Raw genomic sequence first — 26,888 nt, forward strand, 5'->3', positions numbered from 1 at the left:
TGCGTGCGCTCCTCTTCTTCGGTTGTTTTATTATCATGTGGATATTAGCGCCGCCTCCCGGATTGGAATGTTAGTAGGAAGAACAAAGTGATTTAGCACTTTCAAGGAAATTCAAATGAGGAAGTAAAAAGCGGTCTAAAAAATGTTTAAATAAATAAGGTTATTATAAAGGAAGAAATCACTCTGAAAAAGTCATTCAATTCCTGGGTACAACTTCAGAGTTTTCAATCAATCAATGATCAATCAATGTTTATTTATATAGCCCTATATCACAAGTGTCTCAAAGGGCTGCACAAGCCACAACGACATCCGCGGTACAGAGCCCACATAAGGACAAGGAAAAACTCACAACCCCAATGGGACGTTGATGGGAATGACTATGAGAAACCTTGGAGAGGACCGCATATGTGGGTGACCCCCCCCCCTAGGGGAGACCGGATGCAATGGACGTCGAGTGGGTCTGACATAATATTGTGAAAGTCCAGTCCATAGTAGATCTAACACAGTGGTTTTTAACCTTGTTGGAGGTACCGAACCCCACCAGTTTCATATGCGCATTCACCGAACCCTTCTTTAGTGAAAAATAAAATGTGTTTTTTTTTTCAAATTCAAGACAAAGTTATGTTTTTTTTACTGGTGCACAAAATGAACCGTGCATCACCTTGTTCAAAGAACAACACCAATACAGTGCATGAACTCACAACAAATTACATGCCTGCAAATCAGTGTGACTTCTGCTGTTGCCTTTGAGAGACCTGGGGCCGTACTTATCAAGCTTCTTAGAATTACTCCTAAGAAGTCTGCTAAGAGTTGACTTCGGAGTAAATAAATTATTCGCTGAAAGCTGCACTTAAAAGTTAGTTATCAAGCGTCTTACTCACACTTTCAGCGAAGTGTAGGACTGAATCTTAAGTGTCACACTCAGAGCTGAATTACGACATTACTATGTGCCGTAAACGGAATTTTAGGTGACGTCATTTCTGTGTCCATAGAAATGACCAATCACGGAAGGGAATCCCTTGTCTAAGAATAAAGAAATATCTTAGAAATATTTAAGTGGACAATGGGAGTGTATATTTTGACAATAAACTACAAAATAATACAAAACAAACAAACAATATTGGCAATTACGAAAAAATAAATGTTTCCTTTTTGTTGCACCTTTCCTGCTTCCTGCTCCCAGACCGTAACAAAGAGGCAGGGGAGACACTTCTCCAGGATGTATGCTCGGGGCAACACCCTTCACTTTACCCGGCAGTGGGTCTCCACAGCGGACGACTTTAGAGTGAATGATGAGTCCAGCGATTAGTTGCAAATCTTGCTTTATTGATTGCTTGCACACAGGCAATCCAACACAAAACAAACTAGTCACCGCTCGCACTCACAATACCGCTCCCTCTCTTCTCTCGCCCACACACTCACTGACGTCACTCACCTCACATGCTGTAACCTAGCGTATGTGTGTGCCACACACATACGCTCATAACAATTTCTTTCCAATTCATTAATTAGGCAACTAATTTGAAACTGGTGTGGGTGGCTCTATACATACTAGCCCACTGCAGCCACATGCAGAAATCAACAAGGAATGGAAAATTATTAAATCTGTGACAAAAATAATACCCGCTCCGTCTAAACGATACCGTTTGATCAGCTGCTCGTCATCAAACAAAGATGAACGTTCGCGCACATCTCTCGCCTCAGTACCATCCCCTGCTGGCAACTCCTAACCACTTAAGACACCTCTGAAGGTCTCTTAAATATCATGGAGAGTAGGAATGATTCTTAGACTTAAGAACGTTGATAAAAAGCTTTTATTCTTAAGTTTGAGAGTAGGACTAAATTTCGCAAATTCTCAGGACTTAAGTGTAAAATGGCACTCTAAGAAGCTTGATAAGTACGGCCCCAGGTCAGATATGCGCCATGGCAAGTGCTACTCTCATGTCATTTTTACAGCAAAGTCTGTTCTTTTTCTTCGTTTTTATGTTCAGCATCCTTTGTAACAAATGGTATAACAAATTCCGGGGCTTTCTGAGCAATAGCTGGATACTTTTCCATTTGTCGACACCAAAACGTTGAGACCGTTGTTGTTCTGAAGAGTTGCTGTTGAACCTGGCTCTGCTGAATTTCAATGATTTTGTTGAGGTATTCATCATTGACGGCTGTCACCAATGCCGGATATGACTATTGTAGGGAAATATCCGTCGAGAGACTTTGCAAGCTCCTCTAAGTGTGTGGCAATTCAATTGGCAATTGCATACTTGCCAACCTTGAGACCTCCAATATCGGGAGGTGGGGGGTAGGGGGGGAGGGGTTGGGTGGGGGGCGTGGTTGGGGGCGTGGTATTTACCGCTAGAATTCACCAACTCGAGTATTTCATATATATATATATATATATATATATATATATATATATATATATATATATATATATATATATATATATATATATATATATGTATATAGATATGTATGTATATATATGTATGAAATACTTGACTTTCAGTGAATTCTAGCTATATATATATATTTATTTTATTTACATAAAAGAAATTCTTGAATTATCTATCCATTAGATGACAGTATTGTCCTGTTTAACTTCTCCGTTCATGACTGAGTATATCATTTCGGCCACCGTGTTCAATGGAGAAGTCTGTTCTACATATTTACAGGCAACATACACCTTTCCCTTCAAACTGTCCTGGATGAACTGAAATTCTTGTTTCCATTCGTTTTGGAACTTGCAAGCGTATTTATATTGTGGGAAAGCGGACGTGAGAATAGGCTGTCCCCACTCAGTCTCAGGTCCGCATTGAGCTGGAGGGGGCGTGGCCTCCAGCTCCGCTGAATACCGGGAGTTTGTCGGGAGAAAATCTCTGCCGGGAGGTTGTCGGGAGAGGCGCTGAATACCGGGATTCTCCCGCTAAAAACGGGAGGGTTGGCAAGTATGCAATTGTTTGCTTCAGTTCCATGGGTACAGAAATGTCTCCGAATCCAGACACATATCGTCGCTCACATGTTGCTCCACTGAATGCTCAAAAGTTTTTGCGTTTGCTCAAGCATATGGAAATTTAGAGGGAACATTGTTTGGGGGTATCCATAATACGCCGATAAGGAGAAGTTTTTATTTACAAGTCTTGACCTCTGCGGTGGAGGCTCTGCCGAACCCCTGAGGCCGACTCACCGAACCCCTAGGGTTCGATCAAACCCAGGTTAAGAACCACTGATCTAACATAATAGTGAGAGTCAGAGATTTTGTCAATTCACCATGTGTCCAAGAGACAGAGCATTATAATGTCGTTTTTTCTCTCTCCACTGTGTGATTACAATATAATGTAACAATATAACCGTGCAAAAAATATCTACTATAGAGAGAAATTTGAAATAAAAAGTGCATGAGCATATAAAATATTTACTTGTGACAATAAACAACTGCAAACACTGCCACATGTAAGGTGAGGTTGATTTAACGTGATTGTAAGACAGTGTTTTTCAATATTTTTTGAGGCAAGGCATGTTATTTTTCTTTAAAAAATCCCGAAAGCACACCACCAGCAGAAAACGTTAAAAAATTAAAATCCACCAGGTCGTCGTGCCTTATTTTGAGTTTGTTGGTGTTTTCCTGTGTATTGCTTTAGTTTTTGTCTTGCACTGTTATTTTGGTGGCCCTTCCTGTTTTGTTGGCGTTTTACTGTATCAGTTTCATGTCTTCCTTTGAGCGCTATTCCCCACACTTGCTTTGTGTTAGCAATTTAAGTTGTTGCTATCCTGCTTTGTGTGGACATTTTTGATTGTCATGTCATGTACGGATGTACTTTGTGGACGCCGTAAGTTTTTGCTGTCGTCCAGCAGTCTGTTTCTGTTTAATTTGTAGCCAGTTCAGTTTTACTTTTGTTTTGCATAGCCATCCCTATGCTTCATTGCCTTTTCCTTTTCCTTTTGTTCATATTTGGTTCAAGCATTGCATACCTTTTTACCTGCACGATGCCTCCGGCTGTGGTCTGCATATTGGGATCACAACAAACCATCCTCGTCTCACCCGACACATTCCGACTTTTACATAGCAATTAACTACCTGTTGCCACCTACTGATATGGAGTATTACATGGTTACCCTGCCGAGCTCTACACAGCAAAGACACCAAGTAACGACACATTATTTGCAGATTATAATTATTGATTTGCAAAACCAGACAATATCTCACGGCACACTCGCGGCACAGTGGTTGAAAAACACTGTTAAATGTAAGGTATGAAGTTATTGAATGAGAGGAGCAGTTCACTGTGTCCAGTTTATGGGTGAGGAATTTTAGTTACTTTGAGTTTACAACCCCCTGGCGCTGTTTTGTATTGTTTTTGTACTTATTTTGATTATTATTTCTCAACTGTTTGTAAATGTTGCAATTTATAAATAAAGGTTTATAAAATTAAAAATCAATAAATTAAAAAAAGAAAAAAGTTTATGGGCGAGGAAGACAGACGGGGGTGATTGTTTGAATTTATTTGTGCTGCTATCCTGGCCAGGACCCCTTTATTATAAATCCTAACCGGTCTATTTCCTGGTTTAATAAAGGTCAAATACTGCGGCATGGTCATGCTGGACCTTCAGAAGGCCTTTGACACCGTTAACCGCGTTATACTGTTGGATAAGCTCAGAGCAATCGGATTTGATAAAACCTCATCGAGCTGGATGCAATCTTACTTGGAGGGGAGGAAACAGGTGGTAGAGTTGAACGGCACCGTGTCCCCCCCCCCCCCCCCCCCCCTCTCAGTAAGCTGTGGAGTCCCCCAAGGCAGTATATTAGGGCCTTTACTGTTCCTAATATACATAAACGACATGTCATCAGCATGCGACTGTGAATTGTTTTTGTTTGCGGATGACTCGGCCCTGCTGGTATCCGGCAAGGACAAGTCACAGGTGGAGAAAATCCTCAGTGCTGAAATTTGCACCTGGCTCGCTGACAACAAGCTATCCATACACTTGGGTAAAACGGAATCCATCCTATTTGGGTCCCACATCAACCTTAAGAAAGTCAATGATTTCACTATAAAAGTGGGTGACATTGTTATCACCAGGAAAGATGAGGTCACCTACCTAGGTTCCATTCTAGAGGCTAATCTTTCCTGTGATAAAATGGCAACCAAGGTAATCAAAAAGGTCAACCAACGAACGATATTTCTCTATAGAATCTCCTCTCTGGTCAACAAAAGCACCATGAAGATTCTGGCGGGAATTAACTCTCATTCAACCCTTTTTCGATTACGCATGCACCTCCTGGTACCCTAGCACATCCAAAACCCTCAAATCTAGACTCCAAACATCCCAGAACAAGCTAGGCAGATTACTTCTAGACCTCCACCCCAGATAACACCTCACTCCTACCCACTTCTCCAAAGTGGGCTGGCTCAGGGTGGAGGACAGAGTAAAACAACTTGTCTATAAAATCCGCTACACCTCCCTGATACCGAAGTATATGTCAAACTACTTCCTTAACCTTCAACACCAAAGCGGCAAAATGATCATCTACAGGGACATCATCTCGAATGATGAGCTGTTTACAGACGTCTACAAAATCACAGACACCCCCATCTTCTACGAAGTTGAAGGAAAGCACATCACTTTCAACACCAGAGGGAGCTCCACTAACCACGTTAAACCCAGACTCCGATCTAACAAAGGTCTTAACTCATTCTCTTTCTATGCCACATCAATATGGAATGCACTCCCAACAGGTGTAAAAGAAAGGGCATCTCTATCCTCCTTCAAAACTGCACTAAAAGAACACCTCCAGGCAACTTCAACCCTAAACTAACACCCTCCCTTCCTCATCATACCTCTTCGGATTGTAAATAATCAAATGTAAATAATCAAATGTAGACACTTTTTCTTATACTTTCTGATCTCTCTCTCTGTGTCCACTATACTTGCTGTACATATCCTACCAAGTCAGTCCTACACTATTCCAATGTCCATTTCTCTGATGATGCAATTGTTGATGACTGAAGTGTTGATACCAACCAAACCTACCCCCCCCCCCCCCTCTCCATATCCCACGTGGCGAAGTTGGTAGAGTGGCTGTGCCAGCAATCGGAGGGTTGCTGGTTACTGGGGTTCATTCCCCACCTTATACCATCCTAGTCATGTCCGTTGTGTCCTTGGGCAAGACACTTCACCTTTGCTCTTGATGGCTGCTGGTTAGCGCCTTGCATGGCAGCTCCCGCCATCAGTGTGTGAATGTGTGTGTGAATGGTGAATGTGGAAATACTGTCAAAGCGCTTTGAGTACCTTGAAGGTAGAAAAGCGCTATACAAGTATAACCCATTTATCATTATTTATTTATAATGTATATACTCTAATGATTATCTTGTGTGATGACTGTGTTATGAAAATAGTATATATCTGTATCATGAATCAATTTAAGTGGACCCCGACTTAAACAAGTTGAAAAACTTATTCGGGTGTTACCATTTAGTGGTCAATTGTACGGGATATGTACTGAACTTTGCAATCTACTAATAAAAGTTTCAATCAATCAATCAAACTAACTATTTCGAAGAGTTCATGAATTTGCATACTCCTAAATTCATAGGAGGCAAAGTATCGCGATAGCATACGCGAGTCTTGGAATTACGTCAGGTTGTGTATACACGTGACTCTAACGGACCAATCACCTTTCAGCTGCGACTAGCTGAGCGCGCTGGGACGAAAGGAGGAAAGCGCATGAGGGTGTTGTGGTCGCCTGGTTCCTGCATCAACACAATGACAGATATGAGGACAAAACAGGGACTGAGCCATGCTCAGAAAACCTCACAAACCCTGGTCTGTTCAGGCAGCCAGACAAGTGACGCCGGACCAGACGGCTGTTTTGTTGAGGGCGCGATACTTCGCATCGCCATGAAAAACTTCCTGTAAGTTGCTGTTAACAAACTGTTAAACTTGAAAGTGAAAGATAAGTGCTGTCACTTTTATAAAAATTTGGGAAGTCAACTATTCTGCTCGCAGAAACATCACAGTACATTAGCTTGTGCTGGTTAAAGATGCCTTTATCCACGGTAACAAACATTACTTGTTAGCCCTCCGGTGACTAGCTAACGAGCTGCAGTGGAAATGCGCATGCGCACTTCATAAACGTAAATTGTATTGCGTGAGAAGACTATTGCTTACTATTTGTGCACTTTATACAGTAGTGTCCAGCGAAGCTTGATATCTACAAAGAAATCAAACTTGGTTTCAATTGCTACTGATAAGTTAATAGGTGTCATTTACTTCAGCTTTGCAACATCCACAGAGGCTTTTAAAGAGAATCCATTATTATAAAAAAACAAGCGCATCTAAAACGGCATATATATTTTTAAGTCAAGTCAGTTTATTTATACAGCACATTTAAACAACCAAAGTGTTGCACTTGGCACATAAGACAATAAAACCAACAAAACAGTGAATAATACAATAAACCGTAATAGGATGACAGCAATTCTTTGTTAAAACTGTTGAGGTAAAACCATAGTGCTTTTTGCAGAATGCTTGTGAAAATAGATGTGTTTTTAGCAAAGTTTTATAATGTTCTAGTATTTGTGCAGACCTAATGTGCGGCGGATTGTTCCATAAGTTGGGGGCAGCCACAGAAAAGGCTATGTCCCCTGTAATGCTTAGTCTAGAGTCTGGGATTGACAGGATCTTTTTTTATCTGTGTGAATGAAAACACCAGAGATGGGAAGATTAACCAGTTTTTGATCGAACTGCAGACAATGCGAACGCGTTACTAGAGCAGCTTTAAACTCCCTGCTTGGCACTCAGCATCAAGGGTTGGAATTGGGGGTTAAATCACCAAAAATGATTCCCGGGCGCGGCCACCGCTGCTGCCCACTGCTCCCCTCGCCTCCTAGGGGGTGATCAAGGGTGATGGGTCAAATGCAGAGAATAATTTCGCCACACCTAGTGTGTGTGTGACAGTCATTGGTACTTTAACTTTTAACTTTAAATCGCTGTGGTTTAGGGGGAATGTATCAAATACATAAAATGTTGGTGTATTTTAACAAAAAAATTAAGTGTGTTTTTAAATTATTTTTAGTTGACACAACAAGAATTGTGGGTAGGCCCGCATACGTAACAACAACAAGGCAATCTAGGATGGGCTTATAAACATTTACCTCAGCACTTAAAATCTAAGGTTGGACAACTCTATGGGTAGTACAAGAGAAACAGGCATTTAGATCGAGCTAACACTATTTGCAAAATGTAACACACTGATAGTACAACTAACCATTCAACTCACTCGAAATGGCGACATTATCAGCATGTACAAGACGTGATGCATTGTGATCAGGATGTAAATTGGATCTGATCTAATTGCCAATAGATGAAGATCTATCTTAAATGTATACGATCGTTGCTTGTGAGTCAAGATGTATATTTTGCTCCTAAGAAACACCATTGAGTACATCACATGTATTAATATGGTCTTATACAGTATATAACTTTATCCTCTGACAGGACATACGACTACGCTGTGGTTCGTCCTGGACCAAACCTGAATATGATTGTTGGGGCTAATGGAACAGGCAAGTCCAGCATTGTGTGTGCCATCTGTCTGGGCCTAGCAGGCAAGACTTCTGTCCTGAGTAGGGGAGAAAAGGTAAAAAGACACTCTGCTGCTTCACCATCAATATTGACCAATTGCATGGTCACTGTTGACTTTTTTGCCGTAGGTTGGCGGTTATGTGAAACATGGATGCAATAAAGGATCTATTGAAATTGAACTGTAAGTTGTTTTTAGCAGTTTACAAGTGTTATTCTGTGACAAATCAATTGTTTAATTATGATCTGTGAGTAACAACAGTCGTATTGGTGACCACATTAACGCCTTGTTCATTCAGTTTTAGGAGTGATGGAAATGTAGTGATTAATCGAGAGATCATCATGGAAAACAATCAATCCGTGTGGACGCTGAATGGAAAACATTCTAACCAGAAAACCGTTGAAGAAGCGGTCAAGGCTCTACGTATTCAAGTCAGCAACCTTTGCCAGTTCTTGCCACAGGTAAGCTTCTGTCATAGTCACATTGAGCATTTACGACAATATTTTTTTAAGTCCTCCTGAAATTGTGTTGGGGGTTTTTCTGCACAAGGAAAAAGTTGGCGAATTTGCCAAAATGTCTAAGATTGAGTTGCTGGAGGCAACTGAGAAGTCTGTGGGTCCACCGGAGATGTACGAATATCACTGCGAGCTCAAAAACTTTCGCACAAAAGAACGAGAACTAGAGGTGAACATGGAGCTGTTAATTATGAAAAAAATGTTTGTCAAAATAATCCATAACCATATACTGTAATACCATGTAAACGTGTTACTTTTGCTATTATGAATGACTGTCTTCTTTTTTTAAATTTAGAATGTTATTAAGGAGAGGAACAGTTATTTGGAGAAGTCAAAGCAGAGAAACGAGCGAAATAAACACGATGTAAACCGTTATTATGAAAAGAAGAGGCATCTGGATGTGATTGAGTTGCTTGAGAAAAAGAAACCGTGGGTGGTAAGTGGCTGAAATTAATTTGGTGCCCATCAGAGAATAAAATCCTTATGACTGTAGTGTGCCCTCTGCTTGTAGGAGTATGAAACCACCCGCAAGGATCTTGAAGATGTGAAGAAGGAGCGAGACCATGTTAAAAAGCAGCTCACCGCCCTGAAACAGGCCCAAGTGCCCATGTTGACAAAGCTCCAGTCCATTGAAGAGCAGCTGAAGCCCACTGAAACACAAATGAAGGAAAAGGTTGGCACTCTTCAGTATCAAAGTTCATTAATGTGCCCGACAGAACACTTCAATGTTTGCAATTAACAGTATATTCGTCACTCGCTACATCGTGCTTCAAATATTGCGGCTTAATTTATTTTCTTTTTTAAAGCATATTCTATATTATTTTTCCCCAAATTAATAATTTTCAAGCATGTACATTGCTAAATGAACTAAAAAATATCAGTACTACACTAGTATTGGCCACTGAAGGAGACTGATTGGCTAAGCCTTTTTTACCTTATTGGATTAAAAGAGTGTAAAGGTGACTAAAGGGTGTTATTGCATGTCTCAAAGGCCCTTGAGATATTGAAAAACATGTTTAGAAGGTAACACGTTTTTTATACTCTTGAAAATATTCAATTTATAATTAAGAAATTTGTTGGGACCAATTAAACGCGATACACAAGCGATTACTGTATCTTTTTTCAACTACTACAGCAATGCCATATTTTTTGTCTCAAATTCTTGTCCCCATACACATTTAGTTTTTTGTCCCTAAAATTGAGCTGTTAAAAACTCCGGCTAAAGTAGAGATTTTTTAAAAAATCATAACATTAGGGTTGTCATTAGAAATTAGTGACATTAAGTTACATTACGTTAAGAGTTTTTGTTTCATTTTGTGCAGCCGAAGACATGTGTGTGGGCCTTAGAACATGCACAGGTGTTTAACAATATGTTCCTGGGTTAGATAACTGTGCTGATTTTTAAGATTGTGCACACGTCATGTAATTGTAGGCGTTATGATGCGCAACCAAGTCAGCTGTGGTTGCTTTTTCTAGATTGACTAGATTAAATTATTTTTCAGAGTTCTGCAATCAAAGACGCCTCCCTGAGTTGTAAACAGAAACAGGATCAGTTGGATCGAATCCACAAAGAGGTGAGTTACAAATCCTATACCATAATTGACTTGAATGTAAGATGACTCCTATTTTTAATAGAGACCTATGATGAATTTTGTCTTTTTATGATATACAAATTTCACAAAGTTGGATACTCTTGTTAAACAATGCTAAAGCGTCAAATTGTAATGTCCATGCATTTTGGCATGTGTTTGCACGCAGTTTTGGGTCCCTCTGTTAGCGGGGTTTTGTGACGTGTTGTGACGCTACAGTGAGGTGGACACTCTTACTTACTTTCTGAATCCTCTTCACACTTTGCAGTGTATAGTGCATCCATAGCTGAATGCCAGTTCCTTCTGTTCTGGGCAAATCTCCTTGGGCTGTTCCATGTCTGGTTGTTTAGTTTCATTTCGTGGTCTACTATTCTTCTCCATGTACCCTTTGGTCTTCCTCTCTTTCTCTGCCCTTGTGGTGTCCATCGCATAACCCTAAACCAGGAAAAAAATCCCATTGGGATTAAAAACTTTTTTCTTGAAGGGTATGTGTAATGTAATTGCAAAACATTTAAGTGACTGGGTGGACATCAAGTAAAACAGCGATTTGGAGAGTTTGTGTTCGCTGACAAGCCTATCGCTGAATTTATGTTTTATCATAACAACAACATGACTGCAAATTGTTTGTTGCTTCTCTTGGACTGCTTTGGTATGTGTGTACACATTCTCTGTGCATACGTATCAATGATTGACAGGCTGAGTGACTGCCGTTAACACCAATGATTTTATTCGGGACGGTAAAATTTTTTACTACACAAACTTAGTAATTATAAAAAATATAGACCTTTTTAACACAAATGTGTTCTTTTGAACCACTAATGGTAACACAAGCTAGCCAATGATGGGTTTCTTATAAATTTTGGTATAAAAAATTTAACTGTGAGCAAGTTGCAAACAGCCCCTTTAATTATCGAACATTTGTAGGTTTGGATCAGAGGAATGTCGTGAGTTTGTAAAGCTCTTTGAGACACTATATACATAAACATTTTTGATTGATTGATTTTATAACATTTGTTATGACACAAAAACACACACTCCATGGTGGTAAAATAAGTGTAAAAGGTAAAAAAACTAAATAAAAAAAACCCAGTATAACGCCCCTGCATCTATCTAGATCAGTTGTTCTCCCAACTTTTTTCACTAAGTACCACCTCAGAGAAAACTTGGCTCTCCAAGTACCACCATCATTAACCGACATTAAGATACAGTCGTGTAGTAGACCTAGGTACTCAATAAAAGGCAGAGGTTTTATTTAACACGTATATTTAATATTTTTGGCCTTGGAAGGGACTGCAGATAGGGGCAGAGCCTAAAAAAGAGAGGTAGATCAACTAGTCTTAAAAAGGGGTCTATTTTAAAGGCTAGAATAAATAAATGAGTTTTAAGATGGGATTTAAATGCTTTTACTGAGGTAGCATCTCCAACGGTTACCGGTAGGGCATTCCATAGTACTGGAGCCCGAATAGAAAACGCTCTATGGCTTGCATACTTTTTTTTGAGTTCTGGGAATTACTAACAAGCCGGAGTTCTTAGAATGCAGATTGCTGGCCGGGACATATGCTACAATACAATCAGCAAGATAGGATGGAGCTGGACCGTTTCGTATTTTATACGTAAGTAGCAAAACCTTAAAGTCGCATCTTAAGTGCACAGGAAGCCAGTGCAGGTGAGCTACTATGGCATAATATGATCAAACTTTCTTGTCCTTGTCAAAAGTCTAGCTGCCGCATTTTGTACCAACTGTAGGCTTTTAATGCTAGACATAGGGACACCAAAAATAATACAGTAATCGAGACGAGCATGTATTTTTCAGTTCCGTGTCATATTTTTGTCATTGTTAATTTGTATTTTTTATCACAAATATTTAGAAGAAAAACATGCTTTCCCTAGAAATAACACAAAATAAATTGTACGCTTTAACACTTTTCATTCATTGTTGCTATGAACCAATCACATCACTCTGCCTATCCACAGATCGAACACATAAAACAAACATTTAAAATGAAGCAGACAGAAGAAGAAGATCAGCGGAAGCGCATCAGCAATGCCAAATTAACCATAGAGGACTTGAAAGCCGAGCTCGCCAAAGTCGCCGACCAACCTGACCTCAGTCCAAAGATAAATGCAGTCAACACTGAGCTAAGGCATATCCAGGTTGAGAAGGCAAGGATTGAAGGAGAAAAAGCCCAACTTCGTAGGGAGAAGGACAACCTATTTGCAGAGTTGAAAAGTACATTCTTTTTGGCCACATTTAAATCATCAGAGCACATGTTTACAGTGTCAATTGTGTTTCATGTGATATTGCTGTAATTGACAGTGTTGGAAAGAAAGCTAAGTGACTTGAACAACATGATGAACGCCAAAGAGGAGAAGCTGCGTGGACGCCACAACGACACGTACAAGGCTCTGCAGTGGTTCAGACAGAACAGAAGTCTATTCAGTGGAAATGTTCATGAGCCCATTATGCTTGTGGTGAGTCTGATGCTGCAGATAGCATCAATGTAACAGTCATGCTGCTGCAGTTGTATACAGGAATATGCACATTTCAGTCTGTATTGCTTTATATCGGACAGTCCTGGCACTGATCGGTGGTCTAGTACACACATGGGGTCTGGTGTTCTTATTGCTGACAATAATTGCCAATCTTTGAGACATGCAAGATTTATGTGTCTTCCCATTGCGACTTGGGGGGTATTGCAGGAAGCAGGTTCAGTAAAAATTCTGACTATGTAAACTCTGAGATAAGGGAAATTAAGAGTTTTCCTATCCAAACGAGGTAAGCCAAACCAGTTACCAAAGATTTTCTTAAACAAACCCTGAATTGTTTCAAGTCTTCTCCCTCCTGATAAACATGAGGCAAGTTGTCAGACATGAAGTGTTTACTTTGTAACTAGTAGATGTTAAAATAAAACTTATTCATGAATATTTTTTATACTCTTTTTATTAAAATCTGTCCTCTCCAGCCACTCAGGAAAGTCATATTGTTGATGTAGACTACTGATTGTGATCACAGCTACAGGACAGCTTGCTAACCTATTCGACTTTAACTGTGGTTCAGATTCACTAAAGTAAGTGAAACAAAAGTGCCAAAAAGCTGTTGCCTAGCAACCCAAAGCTAAACAACAAAAGGGAAACAGTTGGACATATTTTAAACACTTCTGACCTCACAAGCTATCTACAAGAAAGGCTGACAGCTCTGGCTGTATGTGGTATGTGAAAAAAAATGCAGACGCTAACAACATCAACAGCTTCACTTCGCTGCTGAGCAACCATGAGCATGACAAGAAGCGGTAAAAAAGGTGGAACTGGACTTAAAAGCGTTAGTAAGAAATCTACAAGACAATGTTAATGAGACACGAAGCAATGTCGACAATCTTCAGGAACAGATTATCAATGGTGTAAACATCTCCAAAACCAGATTATCAAAGACAGAAAATAATCTTGTAATGATCTGATGGAATCAATTTAGATTTTATTCCATATTAATCCTCCATTTGTTTTAACATGTTAAAAAGAAACATGAATAAACTTTAAATCAACTAAGATTTGCATTCAAATTCATGCATTGACTGGTAGTATTTGTGTGTCAATTCAGTCCAATATTATTTTACTATATGAAGGGAGAAGCGGTTGAAAATGGATGGATGGACTTTTTAAAGAAATTATTTTTCACCATAAACATGCATTAACACTTTCAGTTCCATCTGGGTAAAGATAGATGACCTTTTCTGTCCATAGTTGCAATGGTTAATTGTATAATCAGCGCTTTATTGATCATGGTTTTATATTGTGGTCAACATACTCAGGATTGATTGAACTAATTCAGATCGGCTGTTCTGCACCTTAACATTTAGAGTTTCTCATCTTAGGGTCGAACAACTCAGACTGTAAGTTTAAACACAGTGTTTGTTGAACCTCTACTTAGAATACCCCACAGTTTTTCTGTAACGTGCATTTAGTCTTGATATGTTGCTGAGATGATGATCCTTAGTGGTGTAATAGTACACACTTCACCCTTTCATGGCATATGTATTATACTCTATACAGTATATTCATATTAATATTTTTTTGCTTTTTATTTTGCTTTTTCAGATCAACATGAGAGATCATCGCTTTGCTAAGTACGTGGAGACCCACATCTCTTTTAATGACTTGCGGGCATTTGTCTTCCAGAGGAAAGATGACATGGAAAAATTCATGATGGAGGTGAGAATGGTTTGGATTATGGGAGCTATGGTAATTAATTAAAAGTAGGTCCGTCAAAAATGATTAATCACAAAATAATATCACATCAATCAAGTATATATACACAGATTAATAAAGCAATTTATTTTGAGCTTTAACGATTCCTTACCTGAACCACGGGTGGTTATCTAAAAGGCTGTGCAGGTTGTTATATGGTCATTGATCAAGGCAGTGCAAAGTTGAGTGAGGAGACTGACTGGTGTGCTCAGTGGCAAATGTCACTTCAAAATAAACACTGACTGGGCGTAAGATAAAACTGTTACCAAGTTTTGAGCAAGTACATGATGTGCATTCAAGTAAAACATTAAAATAAAATAAAAATCCTCTATGACATTCTGATGATTAAGTTGCATTTGTGTCTAAATATTGGCATATTTTTTCATGTTCATTTAAATTTAGCAAGCAAGTAATAACCTGTGATTAATCATTAATAATACAAAAGTGTGATTAATCTGATGAAAAAATGTAATCATGCCACCACTAATTATAAGCAAACTGAATGGGAAGAGAGTACCGAGTTTAAACTATGAATATTCCTGCCCCCAGGTCCGTGACAAATTGAACTTGAGGGTCAATTCTATTTTTGCTCCTCTGGAGTCGTGTTCGGGACGTCCTCCATCGCGGAATATTGAGTCTTTGAGGTAAGAGATTTAACATTATCTGTAATATTTTTTTTGTGTCTTACTGCCTTGCCTTACTAACAATGTTTCATTATCTTTGCAGGCGTTTCGGTTTCTTCACCTTTCTTAGAGAGATGTTCGACGCCCCCGATGAGGTGATGAGTTACCTGTGCCATCAGTATAAAGTGCATGATGTCCCTGTGGGCAATGAGCAGACCAAAGCCATGATTAAAACGGTATGCTTGTCATTCCCCAAAAATAAATGTAGCAGCAGTAATTACTGTGCTATTTTGACACTTTGCAGGTGATTGAGGAGCCCTACCTAAAGGTGTTGTACACAACAGATGAGAGGTACACAATAAAGAGGTCCTTCTACTCCAAGAAGATAAACACAAGTAACACATCAATATATCCCTCCCAGTATCTTAACATCACTGTGGATGCTGAAGGGAAACAGCAGGTGGAGCAGCAGATAAAAGTGAGCTGCAGTTGGAATAGCCTGACTTTTTTTTCTTTCTTCCAAATGGATTTTGTGTTGTCCCCCATATGACATTAAACATCATAGGTAGGTTTCTTATAAAAAAATGTGTTGTTTATCCTCCCTGCATGCAGGTCATCCAGTCAAGATTACGAGACATTGATGAGATTTTAAAGACGATGCAGAAAGAAGCGTCGTCACTGGACCGCCGTGACAACGAGCTGTTATCCGAAAAGAAGGAACTCTTGGAATTAAATGGCAAAAAGAGACAACTACAGCAGAAAATCAACACCAAACAGGACAGGTATTATTGAACCCATTATGCAGACTTATTATATATAAATGACGATTCTAGCAGATACTGTATGTGAGGACTTGTCTGACAGACTATTTCCATATGTTGTTAGACTGAGGCAGATGGAGCAAGGTGGAATTGATCTGAAGAACATTCAGGAGGAAACTAAGGAGAAAATTGCTGCTGCCAATTCCCGAAAGACATCTGTAGTTGCTGGTTTAATGGCACAAATGAAGGTAAAGTGTCCAGTTATTTTTGTTTATGTCCAACTTTTTGTCTAAAGCTATTTACATATCAGCCACGGTGAACAGAAGCATTTTATTGCTGGGTTGCAACCACATGTCCTAGAGCGGTGCTATTCAACTGGTGTTTCGGGGGCCAAATCTGGCCCGGGAATTACTTCAGACTGTCTCAAAAGTTCAGATCAAAGCTTGTTAGAGACTAATATTTTTGCAGCAAATTCATAAAATCACTAGCACATTCCTCTTGTATAGAGGAACTTTGACCACAGTAAACACAGTGGCCGGTCTTTACATTGAAAGATTTCACCTCCTAAAGACCAGCATCCATTGTAGTGGACATGTAGGCCATGTCCACACGAACACGGATAGTTTCAAAACAATCTCCATTCACAGAGGTGTTGTTTCTAAACGGTCTCTGTCTACACGCAAATGCATACACCTGCTGTCATTCACATTTTGTCCAATCAGAAGCCTGGAAAAGCAGCAGACGCCGACTTGATGGCATTACACCCCTGTCATTATGTTTATTTTGATATACCAGACATACAATGGCAAGTACATTATCTTTTTAACCAGCCTGCACTTACAGAGCCCCGGTAACTGTATGACTCTTTTAAAAAGTGTCTGAAGTGCGCAGATGTGCCTATGCTGCTGAAACGCAACACTCGTGGAACTATAACATGTTTAAACAGCATCATGGTGATATATTACACACACTAACAAGGAGCCAAGGAAATTTCTTGAATGTTGAGTGCCTAAAGCGAAAGGAAGTGTGTGTTCCGCTGCAAAACTCTTGTGAAATTATAACGCATTTAATCATCTATATATATTACATGTGAAATGAAGTGTTTATTGTCTTTATTATCAGTACACACTAACAAGGAGGTAGGATACACCATGTTTTTGTTTTTTTAGTCACTCGGGCGTGCCACATGCGCGCGCACGGTCGTGCCCGGCTACATTTACACAATAGGAACCAACACATAAGTTAACTCTGTGATCTGTCCTTAAAATAGGGATGGAAAAACATTAAATAATGTTGCACCTTTCTTATGACAAAAAAAGCAAAACGTCATGGTTGCCGAAGTTGTCCCATCAGTTGCTGATCCGACAGCGATCGTATTCAAAACAGCTGGCGGTCATTGGAGCTGACGGGAGTGTCTCAGCGTCTTTCAAAGCCTATTTTGATGCGTCTTTTCATCAATGTAGAGTGAAAATAGCAGCATGTTTACGTTCAAACATACAATAACTCTTCTTGTGTTTAAAGCCAGGAAGGCAGTTTTGTTAACTATACTGGAATTGACTGCGCACAATCATCAGATGAGTACAAATCTCTGTGTGAGCCGTGTACATGCATATGCTGAACAGGAATTTTTGAAACCTCTTCACTTTGGCCATTCTTTGCAAGTGTGTGCGTTAAGGACACAAATATGCGTTTGTGTGGACAAGAGGCTTATACGCAGAGTTAAGTATGCATTTATTAAGTATCCGTGTTTGTGTGGACATGGTTATTTGCACAACGGCACTATTTTTTCTGAAATGTGTAACTCTGACAAAAGAAACAGACCAAAACCAAATGAGCACTACAAAGGATTCTGGTTTTCAAAATAAGTATAATAGTGAATGAAGAAGTTTTGCCCCCATGGTTTGTAGCTTTCTGGAAATGGGGCCAATGGCCAATGGTGTCAATGGGGCTTAGAACAAAAATACAGCGTTACACAGTGTAGCGATTGTACTTGCGTGAAAAAGTCCTTCAATGTGCAATTACATTTGCGTGTTCTCTGGATTCATACACACGTGTAGATGCAGGAATGCATGACTTACACTCGGGAGGCAACACTAAATTGGCCGTAGTGTGTGAATGTGAGTGGGAATGTTGTCTGTTGTCTGTGTTGGCCCTGCGATGAGGTGGCGACTTGTCCAAGTTGTACCGCGCCTTTCGCCCGAATGCAGCTGGGATAAGCTCCAGCCACTCCTGTGATCCTGAGAGGAACAAGCGGTAGAAAATGTATAGATGAAGCACGTCTCACACTCGACGGAAAAGTGCTTCAAGACTCTACTTGGCACTTTGTCTAGCTGTTAGTCCTGCTAGCGTGACTCAAGAAGACAAGCAGCTGTGCAGGCATCCACACCCGTTGTCATTTAATAATGCACGCTGAGAACCCCACTGAAGTGAAAGGGGGCAACCAGCTGCAAAGCTCGGTAAAATTCAGTTCATGCTGTCGGGCGAGGTAGTTGGTGCGGTAATGGAGCTTTGCCCATACACAATGACCTCTGGCGTGAGCGAAAGGCGCTTCACAGGGCACAAAGATAAGTCTGCTTTTCTGCTCCCATGACTGTGAAAATGCTTGATTTGATATGCAGCGGAGCGTACTTTTTAAATGATTACTTTTGTTTAAATCGTACCAGCTAAAACCGAGATTGTGATTAAAATCTGATTAATTGTGCAGCCATACTTCCTGTCAGTGTCAGAAAAGTTTTTTGACCCAAGTGTTTATCATGTGCTTGCCGTCCTCCAGCTGAGAGCCAAGCTTACAATGGATAAGGTATACTTGGCTTTGGAGAGTGTGGGGCTCTTCGCAGAGAAGACTAAGCTGGAGAACGATTGTAGAGAAGGCGCCAGTGGACTTAAAGGCACTGATGTAAGTATTTTTACTCTGTTTTGATAAGCAGCAGGATGGCATTCATGCTACTTGAGTACTCATCATCCTCTCACCTTTATCCTTGGGTTTGTAGCAAAAATACAGCTGCCTGGAGGAGAGGAAGGTCCTGCTGACAGAACAATGCAAAGGCTTGCTCAAGAGAGCAAAATCAATTTGCACAATGAAGCCTGACGAAGCGTTGCCCCAACACCTGAAAACTGTCAGTGGTCATTATTTAGTTTTACCCTATCTGTGAAAAATTGTGCTGGTCATGTGAATCCATTTACGGTAAGTGTTACTTGTTTTTGTTGATACAGGCTTTCAGTAAGCTACCTGACACGCTGGACGAGTTGGACGCCATGTTGAATGAAGAACGGTCCAGAGCTGAATGCTTTACGGGGCTCAGTAAAACTGTAAGATCCCCTGAAATTCAGCTAATTGTTTTTGTTTTCGTGGTATTTGTGTGGTTCTGCCTACGGACAGGCCCCTTATTTATAGCCAAATCACTCCTTAAAAAGTTTTCAAATGAGGTCAACCAGCGTCACAGACCAGATAATTTTTTACTGCGAGCATCCACTCTCTCACAGTAAAATTCTGTCAACAATAGTACCATACCATACCAACTTTATTTATAAAGCCCTTTAAAAACAAGCACAGTTGAAAAACAAAGGGCTGTATACCACAAAGAAATAGAGGCAAAGGACAGACTAAAAAATAACATTTAAAACAGAAATAAAAATACACTTTGAAAAAGCAAATGCAAATTACCCTAAGAACAATTTGTTAGATAAAAAACAGTTTAAAAGTTAAAAACAGTTAAAAAAAAGTTAAAAGCTAAAAACAGTTTAAAGTCTCATGCTGGGTTAAAAGCCAGTGAATAAAAATGGGTTTTAAGAAGGGTCTTAAAAATAGCCAAAGAAGGGGCCTGTCTCACTTGGAGAGGGAGATCGTTCCAAAGTTTGGGACCCGCAACATAGAAGGCTCTGTCCTCATACAAGATGTAATGATAACGATATAACATTATTCTAGACTCACAGTCAAAGAAGATTGTTGATGGCATGCTTTAGTTATTTATACTCATTAATTACTCATAATGACTTTTTGTGCTGGTCTTTTGGTTTATTTTTGTGTTAAAGGTTGTTCACGAGTACAAAAAGCGGGAACAGGAAATTAAACAGCTTGAACAGGAGCTGAACGAGAAGAATGTTGCCTTAACTGCTTTCAGACAAAACATATCAGAGGTATAACACAGGTCACTATAATACATGGTGTTAGTGGTTGACAGCACTCTATTCGAAGACTGAACTGTATCCAGTGCTTTAATGTGTGTGTGTTTTCACAGGCTAAAGAACGCTGGATCAACCCTCTGAAGCAGCTTGTGGAACAGATTAACAGCAAATTCAGTGATTTCTTTTGCTCCATGCAGTGTGCAGGAGAGGTGGATCTCCACTTTGAGAACGAGGTAACACTAGAACATGCATGATTCCATCTGTAATTCCACCTCCATGCAGTAATAAAGTAGAGGTGTCAAATTATTGCATTAATGGTTGTGTCCCCACCACATTTACGCAAAATACATGGAAATTACACAGGCACCAAAGTTTAGTTATTTTTTAAAACTTTTTTATGAATGATTGCAGGAGGAATATGACAAGTACGGTATCTGTATACGTGTCAAGTTCCACAACAGTAGTAATCTGCATGAGCTGACAGCCTCCCATCAGAGTGGAGGAGAGCGTAGTGTCTCCACTATGTTGTACCTCATGGCCCTTCAGGAACTCAACCGCTGCCCCTTCAGAGTGGTGGACGAGATCAATCAGGTAACTGCTCATACACGTTCACATTTACATTTCTGCTTTGACGGACCTAATCAATTAATCAATCGTTCACTCAGTCTCTGGGCAAGCATTGATTTCACACTTGAACAACTACACTAGCAAGCTATTTAAAGTAGAAGTCTCAAATAGTTGCGTTAATTATGATTAATTAATGATAGTCATATTTAATGCGTTGGTTTTTTTTTCATCTTAATGTAATTATTTTCAGTCTCTAACATTACTTTCTTTGTATGCCTGTGAGTTGTCTCACCCTCTTCTTGTGTTTGACTGAGAGCAACAACATTGTAGCCATGCGGCACAAAGATAATATGGTGAAAAAGAGGTCTCACTTTGTCATATGACTTGGCCGGTAATATTAGCAACTTTTTATAGTGGGGATAGGATGACTTGTGTCTTAACAAATGTGTAAACTATTCATAAATAACTTAACACCATATCAGAAGTGTGTTAATGGTTTGTCTAAGTTTGAATGTTGTCTTGTTCTTAGCATAGATGTTTGTTGTTTGTTTTTTTTAGAGTAACGTCAGTGTTTCCCATAAACTGCCAAGATACCTGTGGGGGCGTGGTTATGGGCGTGGACACCATGACATCGAGCAATTTGCATAATTGACTACAATGATATGATTTTCTCTAAAAAGGCTCAAAAAATGTATACTTACTAATTAATAATAACAGTTTTGTTTTAAACGTCCATCCATCCATCCATCCATCCATTTTACAATATAATTACAACACTTTATGTACATATTTATATACAGATTTGAACAATAAGTTATTCACTGAAATATATTTATTAATTGTGGTTCTTACAAAAAATATATCTTATAAAATATAAAAGCTAAAATGTCTCTTAAAGCTCTGCCCCTTTAATTAGTGCATACTAAATAATTTAACTTTAGCCTACTACTACAACCATATTATTTACCAGCAACATAAAGTGAAACAGAGGCAGAGGTGTCCTGCCACAGTCAGTAACAAATAAACAGAAAACAGTAGTGGTCAAATACAAATAAGGCAACAAGAGAAGTATCCTACACTTCTCTTTTGTAAAGTAAATCTGAACAGCCTATATGGGCATCTACATCAACTATATGATTTGCCTGAGAAGCTGGACAGGACAAAAAAAAAAAATATATATATATATTTTTTTTAATTTTTATTTGTGGCGGACGTAATTCTTTCGTGGCGGGCCGCCACAAATAAATGAATGTGTGGGAAACACTGAACGTGCATCACTTTATAAGACAAGAATTTACGTCTCTTTTGGATGTTTCTGAACACACATTAAGCTGACTTCATACTTGTTTAACACATCTGTGCATCAATACAGTGATATTATTAATGTAATATAATGGACAATGTACATTTTATTTAAAATCAAAGCACACTATCATAGAGGAGAAAGTTGTTCCAATTACCTGACGAAATGAAACCAAAACTCAAAAGTACATGTAATGTCGTTAAATAAGGCTTAGGACATGTTATAATGTACGTGTAAAAGACATATGTGATTGACACTCAGGAAAGCCAAAATCTGTTCTGTTTTACAAGTTTAACATGTAATTCTGACAAATATAGATATATATTTATTTGTTAAATATGTTGTTTTAAACCAATATTGGTAACATGCTAGCACTGTGATTTATGGCTCAGGGGCCATACTTATCAAGCTTCTTAGAGTGCCATTTTACACTTAAGTCCTGAGAATTTGCGAAATTTAGTCCTACTCTCAAACTTAAGAATAAAAGCTTTTTATCAACGTTCTTAAGTCTAAGAATCACTCCTACTCTCCACGATATTTAAGAGACCTTCAGAGGTGTCTTAAGTGGTTAGGAGTTGCCAGCAGGGGATGGCACTGAGGCGAGAGAGACGTGCGCGAACGTTCAGGGAACGGAACAATGTTTTTTTTTTTTTTGATGACGAGCAGCTGATCAAACGGTATCGTTTAGACAGAGCGGATATTATTTTTTGTCACAGATTTAATACTTTTCGATTCCTTGTTGATTTCTGCATGTGTCTGCAGTGGGCTAGTATATATAGAGCCACCCACACCAGTTTAAAATTAGTTGCCTAATTAATGAATTGGAAAGAAAATGTTATGACAGTAGCGTATGTGTGTGGCCGTGAGGTGAGTGACGTCAGTGAGTGTGTGGGAGATAGAAGAGAGGGAGCGGTAGCGTGAGTGCCGGCGGGGACTAGTTTGTTTTGTATTATTTTGTAGTTTATTGTCAAAATATACACTCCCATTGTCCACTTAAATATTTCCAAGATATTTCTTTATTCTTAGACAACGGATTCCCTTCCGTGATTGGTCATTTCTATGGACACAGAAATGACGTCACCTAAAATTCCGTTTACGGCACATAGTAATGTCGTAATTCAGCTCTGAGTGTGACACTTAAGATTCAGTCCTACACTTCGCTGAAAGTGTGAGTAAGACGCTTGATAACTAACTTATAAGTGCAGCTTTCAGCGAAGAATTTATTTACTCTTAAGTCAACTCTTAGCAGACTTCTTAGGAGTAATTCTAAGAAGCTTGATAAGTACGGCCCCAGTTGTTTTATTTTGTAAATAAATTATCTGAAGCAGAGAAAAATCAACAATTTCAACATTCCATACTTATTGCTCAGAAAAGTGTGTTTACTGTTTTTGATATATTAACTCCAACATTTTATATGAATCTGATGTTTTATTTTAGTAAATAAAACACACTGCACTTGTTCTAGTCTGTTAAAAACAATAAATGGCTTCATGAATTCACTTTTTTTAATTAAATACCTAACTTATTAATAATGTAACAAATTTAAATGAAAATATCTCTAGTTGAGGGCTTTTCTTAACGTTTTAGGCAAGATTAAAAAAGATTAATTACAGATCCTAATTAATAATCGCTTGATAACCCAAAGCATTAAAACAGTCATGTTTCTGACGACTTGTGATGCTGTGTTCTTTGTCTAGGGAATGGATCCTGTAAATGAGAGGAGAGTCTTTGACATTGTCGTTCGCACCGCCTGCAAAGAGAGAACATCCCAATACTTCTTTATAACACCCAAAGTGAGCATTTGATTTCTCTGTACTGTACTATAGTGTTGACCCTTGGTTGTCCTGAAAGTGACATTGTGATGTGTCGACTCGCAGCTGCTGCAGAATCTCAAGTATGCTGAACAGATGACTATCCTTTGTGTCCATAACGGGGCCCACATGCTTCCCCCCAACCAATGGGACGAGACGGCTTTTATCAGGCGGTGCCTCCGAAGAAAAGCCAGAAACTAATGAATGACACTAACTTTAATGTATTTTTGTCATGCATCTTTAAATAGTTGTAAGAGAATTGGAGGCAAGTATGGCAATTATTTGAAAGAGTGTATTTATTTTAAAGGTTCCTTTGAGATGGGGTAGCTGTTTGAAGGACACACTCAATGAGGGCAGACAGACCAGTTTTCATTAGAGCTTTTTTGGACTGATAATTTCCACCCTGACTGTAATCTAAGAAGATCATGGATCGACATCCTGCAGCACTACCTGATCTTCACCTGGAGCTGCAAATGGAGCATTGATGTGGGCGCTCACATGCTCTCACAGCATTTTAACACCAGTCATTTGTTTTTGAATGATTGTCTACATTTGTATGGGTCCTGCAAAGGCAGAACAATCCATCAACATTCACTGTAAAGTTGTAGCATCAACTTGCAGCTCAGGCTCACCTGTTTCCCTTTGGTATAAAACCTGATTCTTTCTCCAAAACAAGTCTTTGTGTTGGTCATAGATGGACTTGAGCTGCAAGTCAAGGCTGTCGTGTGGAACCTGATGACAGAAGAGCATTGGTATTTTTTATTTTTAAAGTTCAGTCTAGTTCCAGACATGAGCCAGTTCAAAATGTAACTCCATGCAGCTCACCCCTTGCTCTTCATTATGCATTGCACTTCGCCGGGTGCTCGCCAACGTTGCTGCATCATGGAGGCGCCCCCAGGGTTCTTCCAGTTGGGCTATGTGAGTAGGCTTGTCGTATGTTTGTCTCTATGAAGGGGAAAACGGAAAACAAACGTGTTGGTAATCAAACCGTTCCATATACACATTTATATTTTGGACTTTTATTTCTTTTTGTGTATGGCCGAATTGTAATATATTATGTTAATAATATTATTAAACTTTCACTGTTAATGACATTGCTGCACATGTTTGTCTCAAATCTTAATCAAGGTTCATTACATGTCTTACATGCCTTTACAAAGATTAGAAATTTGCTCATAATATTTTGGTTAACTTTCTTTGCTACATGAGAGGGTTACCTTAGGATAGGAGAGTCATTTAAGTTCTAGAACAGCTGATTTGAATTAGTTCAATTAATCATAAGTATGTTGAGTCACAATAAAAAGCCATTATCAATGGAGCGCTGATTCTACAATTCACCATAGCAACTGGGGACAGAAAAGGTTGTCTTTATTTACCTAACTGGAACTAAAAGTGTTTATGGGCAGTATGAATATATATATATATATATATATATATATATATATATATATATATATATATATATATATATATATATATATATATATATATATATATATATATATATATATATATATATATATATATATATATATATATATATATATATATATAGAAAAGTAATACAGTTAAATGACATGGGGCTAATTACTTTTTGTAATGTACTGTATATTTTTCTATTCAGGTGCTTCTGTTGGACCAGAAAAATGTACTACGATCTTTTTTTCTTTCTTTATTTGTTCTGTCCAGCCACTTAGGCAAATCATGTTGTTGATGTTGATGCCCATATCTGGTGTACAGATTTACTTTACAAAACAGATGTGTTGGATATTTGTCTTGTTGCCCTATTTGTATTTGACTTTATTAAACTAACTAAAGTCTAAGATATACTTCTTGAAATAAAAAATATGTTATATTTTAGCTCTTTTTGGCAGACCATTTTGTTTATTGTAATTGATATAGCGCACATATATTTATAATGATGAAATACCAAAAAATTGCTTTTTAATAAAATGTGTATATTTTTAAATTATGACCAAGATCGATTAAATATCTGAAATCAATGTTTAAAAAAAAGTGTATGTTGTATGCAAACAGGATATACCACATATTGTCAACAATAGTTGCACGTTTTAATTAATTTTTTAGGTAATAACTTTGCTTTCACATTTACTAGTTGCAAAGTCATCCAAAGTCATCATGTCTGACAGCTTGCTTTTGTTTCATCAGGGGGGAGGAGACATGAAAAACCTGGGGTTTGTTCAAGAAAAGCTGCCAGTGAGCAGGTAAGGTTCACAGCGCAATTACCATGGTAACTGACTCGAGTTTGACTGACCTCTTTGGAACGGAAAACCCTGAATCCCCCTCATTTGCATACTCAAGAGTTTTTACTTAACCAAAATAAAATACAATATCCAGCATGACGATACCGTTATAAGATAATTATCTTTGGACAGGCTTAAGCACAAAAATAGCACAAGCAAGTGTGTTCATACTTGAGACTAAGTGGGTGGCAAAAAAAAAAAAAAACCTTAACAGGAAGTCTCATATTTTACTTTTATTTTGTTAATATGACGACAGCTCGACTAACCTGTTGTGGTCTATAACCGCCCAGAGTGAAGTCGTTCTCTAGTTTTGGAAAGGGGAATGGATCACGGTTCGACATATTTAAAAGGCAGCCATTCCGTTGTCACTGGAGCCGTAAAGTTAATTGTGTTTACCAGCTGGTGTCCGTGGTGACATGAAACTTCCGCTAAGGCGTTTCGCAATAAAAGCGAAGGGATGATTTAATCTGTGTATTTTTTAGTGTTTTTTTTATCGCGTCGTACAATGGC

At 38.8% G+C, this 26,888-nt stretch overlaps 2 protein-coding genes across 3 annotated transcripts; one reads left to right on the forward strand and one right to left on the reverse strand.

Moving 5' to 3' along the window:
* The first annotated feature begins 6,639 nt into the window (after nucleotides 1-6,639).
* On the forward strand, nucleotides 6,640-25,208 carry smc5 (structural maintenance of chromosomes 5). The gene is made up of 24 exons (XM_062052893.1): nucleotides 6,640-6,908; nucleotides 8,494-8,635; nucleotides 8,709-8,761; nucleotides 8,877-9,039; nucleotides 9,128-9,262; nucleotides 9,389-9,529; nucleotides 9,605-9,766; nucleotides 10,596-10,667; nucleotides 12,657-12,912; nucleotides 13,000-13,154; nucleotides 14,775-14,888; nucleotides 15,474-15,568; nucleotides 15,651-15,783; nucleotides 15,852-16,025; nucleotides 16,160-16,329; nucleotides 16,433-16,556; nucleotides 19,082-19,204; nucleotides 19,299-19,424; nucleotides 19,522-19,617; nucleotides 20,341-20,445; nucleotides 20,547-20,666; nucleotides 20,845-21,024; nucleotides 24,001-24,096; nucleotides 24,181-25,208. Exons 1-24 carry the CDS (start codon nucleotides 6,721-6,723, stop codon nucleotides 24,313-24,315), a joined length of 3,258 nt encoding a protein of 1,085 aa, XP_061908877.1. The 5' UTR covers nucleotides 6,640-6,720; the 3' UTR covers nucleotides 24,316-25,208.
* cfap276 (cilia and flagella associated protein 276) lies at nucleotides 11,015-26,801 on the reverse strand. 2 transcript variants are annotated; one of them, XM_062052920.1, is made up of 4 exons: nucleotides 26,645-26,801; nucleotides 24,940-25,059; nucleotides 24,747-24,846; nucleotides 11,015-11,117 (listed from the first exon to the last, which is right to left on the reverse strand). In XM_062052920.1, the coding sequence occupies exons 1-4, from the start codon at nucleotides 26,717-26,719 to the stop codon at nucleotides 11,050-11,052; spliced, it is 363 nt and encodes a 120-aa protein (XP_061908904.1). In that variant the 5' UTR covers nucleotides 26,720-26,801; the 3' UTR covers nucleotides 11,015-11,049. The 2 variants fall into 2 exon arrangements, with proteins under 2 accessions (XP_061908904.1, XP_061908905.1); XM_062052921.1 differs by lacking the exon at nucleotides 11,015-11,117 and adding an exon at nucleotides 24,393-24,677 and having other exon boundaries at nucleotides 26,645-26,795.
* Between the last annotated feature and the right edge of the window lie 87 nt (nucleotides 26,802-26,888).

The sequence above is a fragment of the Entelurus aequoreus genome, linkage group LG07 (assembly GCF_033978785.1).
Source record: "Entelurus aequoreus isolate RoL-2023_Sb linkage group LG07, RoL_Eaeq_v1.1, whole genome shotgun sequence".
In the NCBI taxonomy this organism is placed as follows: domain Eukaryota; kingdom Metazoa; phylum Chordata; class Actinopteri; order Syngnathiformes; family Syngnathidae; genus Entelurus; species Entelurus aequoreus.